We start from the raw sequence: 9830 nt of genomic DNA on the forward strand, positions 1-9830 counted from the left end.
ACCATACCTGGGAGCCGGCAACCACAGCCACTCAGTCTTGGAAGGGTTGAGCCTGAGTCTGTTTCTCCCCATCCAGACCCGTACGGCCTCCAGACACCGGGCCATTACGTCAAGGGCATCATTGGGGTGGCCTGGGGTGGAAATGTACAGCTGAGTATCATCAGCGTACTGATGGAAATCCACCCCAAAGCCACGGATGCCTTTGTGTTCGTCAGCCTGACAAACTCTTTAAAGCAGGGGTTTTCCAACTTGGCCCTTTTATGACTTGTGGACTTCAACTCCCAGAATGCCTCAGCCAGGCACGCCTGGCTGAGGAATTCTGGGAGTTGAAGTCCACAAGTCATAAAAGGGCCAAGTTGGAAAACCCCTGCATTAAACCCTTAGAATACCCGAGTCCTTCTTGCAGCCTCACCTGATGACGTCTCCTAGACGCACCCTTAGGTTGTTGCGAACCACTCGGTTCATGCGGATTTTCTCATCCGAGCAGGAGTCATCGGAGAGCACAATGCAGACGGCCTCTCGTCTTTTCTTGCCTTTGAGGAGGACTGTGTCTCCCCTGAACAGCTGTAGTTCATCCATCTTGGCCTGGAAACAATGAGTGGGGAGAGAAAAACAGCTATACAAAACCGGGGAATCCGGGAATGGACTTTGCTTGCTTGAAACTGATATCCCTTCAACTTACTAGGTCAGGGGTAGGCAACCTTGGCTCTTTTATGACTCGTGGACTTCAACTCCCAGAATTCCTGAGCCAGCATGGAATTCTGGGAGTTGAAGTCCACGAGTCATAAAAGAGCCAAGGTTGCCTACCCCTGTATTAGGTCAACCTGACAGATGGGACCCCCGCTCTAGAGGAATGGGATTACGTCTTCTTTGGGCATTCTGATTGCCAATTAGGGAGTTTGTGGTCCCCAAAAATCCTGAACGGGTTAATACAGGTAAGTCCTCAACTTTTGACCACAATAGAGCCCAAAATGTATGTTGCTAAGTGAGAAATTTGCTAAGTGAGTTTTGCTCCATTTTATGACCTTGCCACAGTTGTTAAGTGAACCACTGCACTTGTTAAGTTTGTAATGCAGCTGTCAGGTGAATCTGATTTTCCCACTGACTTTGTCAGAAGGTTGCAAAAGGGGGATCGCCGTGACTATGACCCAGTTGTCAAGTGTCCGAATTTTGATCACCTGACCAGGGGGATGCTGCAACACTCATAAACGTGAAAAATTGTCATTTTTTTCATTGCCATTTTTTAACTTCAAACGGTCACTAAACGAATTGTTGTAGATTGAGGACTACCTATACAGTTGAATAGTTGTATTAACTCAATAGCAAAAGAAAGGCAAGCACCTTTATAGGATGGAAATTCATTTTGATCATGCCAGACTACAGAGACAGACTTTTCAAATATGCATCCATGTTGTATTTTGGTAAACCAGGATTTTGACCATGAACAACACCAGTAGCCAAACAACAGAGGCTTGTGGAAATCTTTCAGCTTTTCATGGTGGAGAGGAGAAACTGTTCAAGGATCATTCAATATTTTTAGTCTTTTTAATGATCACTGAGAGATGCCTGCTGCCCTCCTCTGCAACAGGGAGGAACTGTTATGCTATAATAGGGGTGAAAAAAAAATACTCATGCACGGACCAATTGTGAGGAGCCAAAATTTTTGTTGAGAAAGAAAAGGAACAGACAACAGCAGAGCAGCTGATCAATAAGCTCCCCCACAAACAGCTTGGAGAAGCAGGCTTGCTTCCTTCTGGGAAAATTTCCATTCATCTGCTGACTAGCTCCATACTATGACAGTATGTAGCACACACACACCTGCGACAGTGACACCACACTGTTGTCCTCATTGATTGCTTCATCAACAATTAACCGATTGGGCCGGTTCTTCTGCTTCAGAATTGCAGTTGATAAATCATCAGCTTTGGAACTGTAATCAGAGGAAAGAGTTGCTGGTAACTTTAGAAACAGAACCACACCCCATTCTATTTTTCATTCGTGTGCTATTGATTTTATTCTTAAACAAGCATGTCATATTAATACAACACAAAGACTAAAAGTATTTTAATAGGCTCTTCAATTGGGTTTCTGCTAAGCAGTTATTGATCAGAAGTGTTCGCAAATCACTTACTACAGTACTTAAGAGATCTGTAATATGCACTGCAAAAATGACTAGCAATTTTGCTACGAGAGAAAAAAAAATATGTTTGTAGCAGCCTTTGGCAGTAAACTTTTATTTAATTCTCAATATGAGAATTTCTGGCCAATTTCAAACATGGACAAAACTTTTTCTTTCACTGAAGTCTTAAGAAAGAAGTTACATCATTAAAAAAAACCATTTCTAGAATTTCCAAAAGGCATTTCAGGTGAGCTTATGTCAGACCTCTGTGGAGCCCTTCCTACTCTTATCCTTGTTTGCACTTCTCACAGAGAGGGCGCTCAGGGATCACCAGACCAAGGAAGGAGGACACTTTCATTTACCTACGTGGACACGGTTCAAACCTCTGAAAGGATGTGACTAATAAAGAGCCTAACCTTTGCTCTGGAAGCGAAAGTGCAACTCCACTGGTGCACAGGGCTCCCTAGCAACCCAACTCCTGAGCATGAGTTTGCATACAGCTACGATCTGTGCCCTCACAAAAAGTGTCTTCCAATTGTAGACACAAAAACTTCAAGCAACAATTTAAGGCTGACAACATGAGGATGATGGGCCTGCTTCCGAGGGCATGTCTTTTTTTCTGGTACATGTCCCATCAAGCATTACTCCACCTGCATGTCCCCCAAAAGGCAACTGGACTTTCTTGGTTTTTTTTTTTTCCCCTTTGAAAACATTTCGCTTCTCATCCTATAAGCCAGTGTTTCTCAACCGTGACAATTTTAAGGCATGTGGACTTCAACTCCCAGAATTCCACAGCCAGCAATGCTGTGGAATTCTGGGAGTTGAAGTCCACATGCCTTAAAATTGTCACGGTTGAGAAACACTGCTATAAGCTTCTTGGATGAGAAGCAAAACATTTTCGAAGGGAAAACACCAAGAAAGTCCAGTTGCCTTTTGGAAAATACACCTTTGGGATAACCATGACCTGGATGATGGAGAATCTCCGTAGACATTTACTCCACCTGCAGATTCCGTGATGCTGAATTTCAAACAGCTTCTGTAAAGTCTCCTTTAACCAACTGAGTAAGATTAAAGACTACAGACCCAGTCAAGCTGGAGCCCAGAAGGATGACAGAGGGAAGATCCCAAGGGAAGGAAGTACAGCCCCTCAATCATTAGTTGCTCCAATAAGATTGGGTGGGTGAGTGGCTAGGGGGTTTACTGAAAAGGGTCTACTGCAACTCTTTCACAGCCACAAACAACAACAGGCTATCAGGAAAACCCACTAAATTCCTTATACAAACTTGTTACTTTATCTTTAAGCAGAAGCTGAAACACTACAGTACACCCCTTTACTCTTAACATATTTCTTCTGAAGTGTTTGATCCGATTTCTAATGACATCAGTCATAAGGAAAAGAAACAGTAATTAAAACAGTATTTTAGTCCACTAAGATGACAGGCAAAAAGCTCGTGAAGTGAGCATATCCAAACTGACTTAGGTATCGTGGTTTGCAGCTTCTGTGTTATCTGACTCAGTGTCTCCAGGGCGATAGGTAAGAAGGTAAAAATGCTGAGGATACAAGTCCCTCAAATACAGCCAGCTGAGCCAAACTAGACTGCCATATGGAAGAGATGTTGACTGCATCAAAACATCAGCCAAATTGAGGTAATAAAACAGAAATAAAGCAGATGCAGGAAGGACACCGTGAGAATCAATACAGCCCTTTTCTGACTTACCCAAGGCCATCTTAATTTCCCAATCGTTTTAAGGGCCTCTGGCAAGCAACAGAAAAGCTGTTACCGTGATTCAAACCCTGATGACACAGCAGTAAATGACCAGGTTAGAGGGATTTGTTGACTTGAAGCGGCTCAGAAAGCTCTTCCTGGAGCCCCCAGGGCAGTTACTACCTGGATAAAATAGAAGGCAGAATCCCTGGGGGCAGAAAGCATCTGATTCAAGGGCCCCCGGCTACGCTTGCTCAGCTAACATGGCAAGAAAGCTTTTGCTAATAAAAAGAAGCTGGGCCTTCAAGCTGGGCTTTTCTCTAAGGCAGGTGTTGCTGACCCAGACTGATTCTTTGGGTTGCCTGCTTACTATTAAATCATAGACAGAAAAGGACTTTTGTGCATTTATTCTGAGGCTCTGAGAACATAATGCCTACTAAACCTCAGGAGGTGAGTGAAGAGCTAACTTTTTTCAAGGATGAGCCATCCATCCTATATATAATGGTATTAAATACCTGCTGGCAGCTATCTTCCTTCCATGGGATCTTTGGGCTCGACCTTGGGCTCAATCCTGAGCTAACAATATCCTCTCCCATCCGTACCTTCCTTCCCTAATTTCAAGTTATTCCATTTCTGAAGCAGTAATGGAACTTGTTGAGCAGGCTCTGACTTTTTAGGTGATGTCAGTCTGCCAGATTATACCTTTTCTCTGTCCAATGACCATCTGGAGTGCTTGGCAGCACAAAGGCATTTTACAGTACAGATTAGCGAAGCAGTTTCAGGGGCGTAAACCCACTTGGGCCCGCGAGGCAGCCTCTCTAAACAGATCTGGCTTTAAGCAGCCATGGAGAAGAGGCAAGATTTCTATGAAATCAGAAATGAAAGACAGAAGTAGGTTTTCATCAGGGAAGGGTTTTCAACCCCACGGAGGAGGTGTGAGGTGATACTGCATAAAGTTGGCTTTGAAAGGCTCAGTTCCTCCCTCTCCACTCACAACTGGGAAGGCTTGAAGGCCAACTCCCCGCTGGTAGTCAGGGCAGACAACCAGACAAAAGCATTCAACTGCCAGACTAACACCTGCCTGGGCTCTGCCCCCACTGCAGCACCTGCTTCAGCTGTAATTTCAACGGTGAGATTTTTTTGACTACATAAACAGCCAAGGACAGCCCTTGAGATAATTAAGTGGGCTGTCCCTGCCCACAAACCCGAGGAGCTCTGGGAGAGGAAGCAGAGGAAATGCCTAGAGAGATGACGACACCAGAAGCCATGGGGGCACCGTGGCTAGAATGTAGTATTGCAGGCTAGCTCACTGCTCACTGCCAGGAGTTCAATCCTGACTGGCTCAATTGTGACTCAGCCTTCCATGCTTCCAAGGTTGGTAAAATAAGGACCCAGATTGTTGGGGGGGCACCATGCTGACTCTGTAAACCACTTAGAGAGGGCTGTAAAACACTATGAAGCAGTATGTAAGTCTAAGTGCTATTGCTATAAAACAGCGGTTTTCAACCTTGGCAATTTCAAAACTTGTGGACTTCAACTCCCAGAATTCCCCAGCCAGCCAGACTTCGATTCTTGGGAGCTGAAGTCCACAAGTCGTAAAGTTAAACAGCAAATGAATGCTAACAAACATAGATAAGCTCTCAAAGCTGATTCTGCACCGTGGCAGTAAGAACAATGAAGCAAACCACCTCTCTCTCTGTGTGTGTGGCTGCCTGGCAGCTTTGAAACTGAAAGCCCTGTGACTGAGCTTGTTGTGAAGCATCTGGTGGATCAAATGGCTTGCATCTGGTCAGAGCTGGAGGCCAGCTGAGCGAGAGGATGAGGGCGTCATCTTGCTTAGTTACCTAAGATCCGTTTGAGCCAATAGATCTTGAGGAACTGGACAGGGTCGTCCAAGCTATTAATGCAGCCACCTATGAACTTGAATCATGTCTTACCTGGTCTGTGAAAGCTGCCGGGGAAGTGACAGGAAGCTGATTTGCATAGTTCCAGGAAGGGGTATTCCCTCCTCCAGAGGTAATCACACAGCCTACCTGTTTTAGGCAATTATTGCATACTCCCAGTCTTGCCTTAACTTAAGCTAGCTTGCAAAGTGTTTGGCCAATAGATAGAGAATCCTGAAGGAAAAGCAGGATCTAGGCCAGGGGTAGGCAACCTTGGCTCTTTTATGACTCGTGGACTTCAACTCCCAGAATTCCTGAGCCAGGCATGGGAGACAAAATGCACTAGGCATCCTAGGAGATAACCTGTGGTGGGATGAGAATAAGAGGGATATGACACTCTTGGTCTTGCAATGTATTTTGGTAGCTTGTCCCAAAGGTGCTTTTCCAAAAAGGCGAGTGGACCTTCTTGATTTTTTTCCTTGAAAATGTTTAATTTCTCATCCAAAAAGTTCTTGGAAAAAGCACCTTTGGGACAGCCATGACCTGGATGATGGCGAGTCTCCACAGACATCTTTAGGAGAGTAGAACCTGGCGTAGTGCAATTGGTGGTCACGGCCAGCACAATTGTTACACAAATACATCTTGTGCCAACTGTGGATCAGAAAACTTTTGTAGACAGCCATTCAACCCCTCATCACTTCATGGCTCAACTACTGCAATTCACTCTACATGGAACGGTTCTTGTGACTTTTAAAGCAAGCTGCATTTTGAGAAATATGCCTCCATGTTTAGATTGATATGTGAGGGAGACAGCGGTCTCCACATCTCCCAATTCTAAACCATGTAGCACTCTAAAAGTAATGCAATGCTCTTTATACCCGGCTTCTGTTATCAAATTACCTATTGTGTGTGATTCCACATTAGTTTTTGATTAACCTTCAACAGCAGCTCAGTGAAGAAGTCACTGCCATAATTGAGACATGAAGGGTCATTTTAGCCAGGTCTCACTTCTCAAGGAATAAGATGGAGCTGACCCACCAAAGACGGCCAAAAGCATTTGGTGTCAGAGTCAAGGTCTATGAAGAGTCCCTAAATTACAAACTTGGCCTTTCAAAGGGAAAGCCACTCACTCCAGACCAGTCAAGGTCTCAACTTCTGGCTCATCAGCTCTACTGATCAAGCCATGTCAGGATTCCATCTTAGCTGATGCCCATCTCATTGCTATCTGTATGTTTTTCAACTTTGACAACTTTAAGCATTCCCCAGCATGCTTGCTGCCAAATTCTGGGAGTTGAAGTCCCCACATTTTAGAACTGCAGGAGTTGAGAAACACTGCTCTGGTCAACAGCTTCCATGGGTTGAAACTGAAAAGAACTATAAAAATGGGTGATGGCTGTTGACTGATGGAACTCCCCCAATACTGAATCACCTTCCCCAGCAGTTTCAAAAGAAAACTGAACAGCCTGTGTCTTACAGAAGAGAATTCTGCAGCTTTTCGTGAGCTACTGGCCACAGGCCATGGTCCTAGCTACCGAGATTTGTTTTCAGGAAGGCCCGAAACTATCTGTTATGCTTCTAACCTTTGCAAGGGATAATGGCCAAATCGTATCCAAACCTGCTGAGCCATCCAACAGAACCACAACAGATACACCCCAATCACTGTCCAAGCATGGACCATTTACTAAGTTGGGGGGAAAATGGTCTTAATCTCAAGACTGGGAGACACTCAAGATACACAAGGATGACTGGAGCTACTTTAAAAAAAGTAGTTTTTACAATAATGTCCAGAGATCTCAAGAGAGAAAGAATCGTTCTGCCAAGAGATCAAAAAGAAACAATGGGGAGAGATACCCCCTGCCTATTTTCTCACTGTAACGATTCACCTAAGCCACTAGGAATATTTCTGTCTAAAAACTGAAGAATGACTAAAAGGGATCTAGGCTTACTCAGGTGATAAGCAAAGGCAACTTCTTTAACAAATGTCTTAATGCCACTTACCTTAAATAGAAGAGAACCTGTCCAAATGAGGCATTTACCATTTCCATTGTATGCTTGGCTAGTCCTTTTCTAGCAACTCCCACAAGCCAAGATGGACAAGAATCAAAGCAACTTCTTCCTCTAATTACCCACATTTTCAAGTCCAAATTCATGGAGGAAAACCAACCCTCTGCTAATTCAATCAAGTCAAGAAAACACACTTCGACAGAAGAGAATGCACGTAGCTCAGGGCTGAACTGTGGAATACTGGTGCCCTCGAACTACATAAATAAGCTTGCCAAAGCACAGAGAGTCCCAAGGGCTCCAAAACACACTTCTGACCCAAGTCAGTAGAGGTAAAAGCCCCCGTTGTTAGCTTTGAGGCCCGAGCAGAGCATCTTATCTTTCTAATCACCCAAACCAAGTACACCCAATGGGGTGGCACTTTACACAAAGCAGAGAGTGGGTGTCTGTTGTCTTCTCACTCATTCATCTAATCATCGGCTGAGATATACAGCACTGCCCTAAACCAACCCCGGAACTCCCTGCCGTGATTGTGCAGGTTGTGGAATTCTGGGAATTGAAGTCCCTTCTCTGGCCGGCCTCGGGGGTGGGGGCAGGAAGGAACCGCACAGTCTCTGGAGCAGTGTTTCTCAACCTTGACCATTTTAAGGCATGTGGACTTCAACTCCCAGAATTCCACAGCCAGCATTGCTGGCTGTGGAATTCTGGGAGTTGAAGTCCACATGCCTTAAAATGGTCAAGGTTGAGAAACACTGCTCTGGAGTCTCAAAGGCGCTTCCCCCCCCCCCAAGAGACACCTGGACTTTTGTTTTTCCTTGAAGACGTTTCGCTTCTCATCCAAGGAGCTTCTTCAGTTCTAGAAGTTCTTGAACTGAAAAAGCTCCTTGGGTGAGAAGCGAAACGTCTTCAAGGAAAAACAAGAAAGGCCAGGTGTCTCTTGGGGCGGGGGGGGAAGCGCCTTTGGGGCAACCACGAATCTCCGGCGCCCACCCGAGGGATGGCTGGGGCAGGAGGCCCGGCTCTCCTCGCCAAATCTACCAGGAAGCCCCACGGGGCCCAGAGAAAATGGAGGCGGCGGGGGCGGGAGCTCCCTCCACCCCAATTCAATGGCCTCCCCGGGCGAGGGTGGGGTCCACGCGGCCCACTCCAGGAGGTTTTGGAGGGTTCCCCGAATAAGCCCGGCTGAAGCCGGCCCGGCCGCCGGCCTCGTCACGCCGCTTCCTCGCCGGGTGGGCGAGGCCTCGAGGGTTACCGGCGCCGGCCGGGCAGGCGACGAGGGAGGCCTCGCTGGCGCCCCTCGCCCCGACCGGGCTCTCCAGATCCCCCCTCCGAAGGCTTTCCTTGCGGGGGGGGCTACCCCAGCGCCCCCTCTCGGCTCCCCACAGCGAGGCGTGTCTCCCGGCCTCCAAGCCGGCCCCGAGGACGCCGCGGCCAGCCCCCGCATGCCGGGCCCCGCCAGGCCGTTCCGGGCGCGGCTGGGAGAAGCGCCGCGGCCGGCAGACAAAGGCGGAGCGGCGCTTCGCTCGGTAGGCCGGGCAGGGAGACCAGCGCCGCGGAGCCAACGTCGCCGGCCGCAGCTCTTCTCCTGCCGGCGCGGAGACAAGGGAAGGCCGGGCGGGCCGGAGAGACACGGGGTGGGGGCAACGACGGTGGCTGGTGGTGGGGTCGGGTCGAGGCACTTACTCGGGTCCCGAGGCCATGGCGGCGGGCGGCGATGTGGGCTGGCGCGGTGGCGGCGAGGGTCACTTCGGCTCTGCCTGCTCCGCGCTGGGTTTTTCCCCTCAGCGATCAGCGCCGACTCATCGGGGGTGACGCTCCGCCCGGCGCGCTAGGCCGCACTCTGCCTAGCAACAGGTGGCGCGGCGACCAATCCGAAAAATAGAGACGGCCACGCTCGACCAATCGGAGCCCCAAGCTGAAACGGCTTCCCGCCCTCCGCTAATGAGGAAGCGGGCTCCTCCAAGAAGGCAGAGCCGCCCGGCGACCGAGCGGACCAATCAGATAAATCGGCCGACGTCCGAGGCGGAGCTTGGAAGATTTCAGATCGAAAGGCCAACTCGAAGGGCCTTTCCGGCTAGCGACGCAACGCTGATGGGGGGGGTACGTCGATAGAACTCGCAG

The 9830-nt window shown here is 48.0% G+C and overlaps 1 protein-coding gene across 1 annotated transcript in view; it reads right to left on the reverse strand.

The window, feature by feature from the left end:
- Positions 1–9512, reverse strand: part of VCP (valosin containing protein) — a 34292-nt gene extending 24780 nt beyond the window's left edge. The window contains exons 1-3 of the mRNA XM_015828549.1: positions 9393–9512; positions 1819–1930; positions 413–585 (exon numbers count right to left, since the gene is read on the reverse strand). Of these exons, the coding sequence (XP_015684035.1) occupies positions 413–585; positions 1819–1930; positions 9393–9409 (302 nt within the window). The 5' untranslated portion in view covers positions 9410–9512. The remainder of the gene's footprint in view (positions 1–412; positions 586–1818; positions 1931–9392) is intronic.
- Positions 9513–9830: the final 318 nt, after the last annotated feature.

The sequence above is a fragment of the Protobothrops mucrosquamatus genome, unplaced genomic scaffold, assembly GCF_001527695.2.
Source record: "Protobothrops mucrosquamatus isolate PMUCROS unplaced genomic scaffold, P.Mucros_1.0 scaffold4648, whole genome shotgun sequence".
Lineage (NCBI taxonomy): Eukaryota > Metazoa > Chordata > Lepidosauria > Squamata > Viperidae > Protobothrops > Protobothrops mucrosquamatus.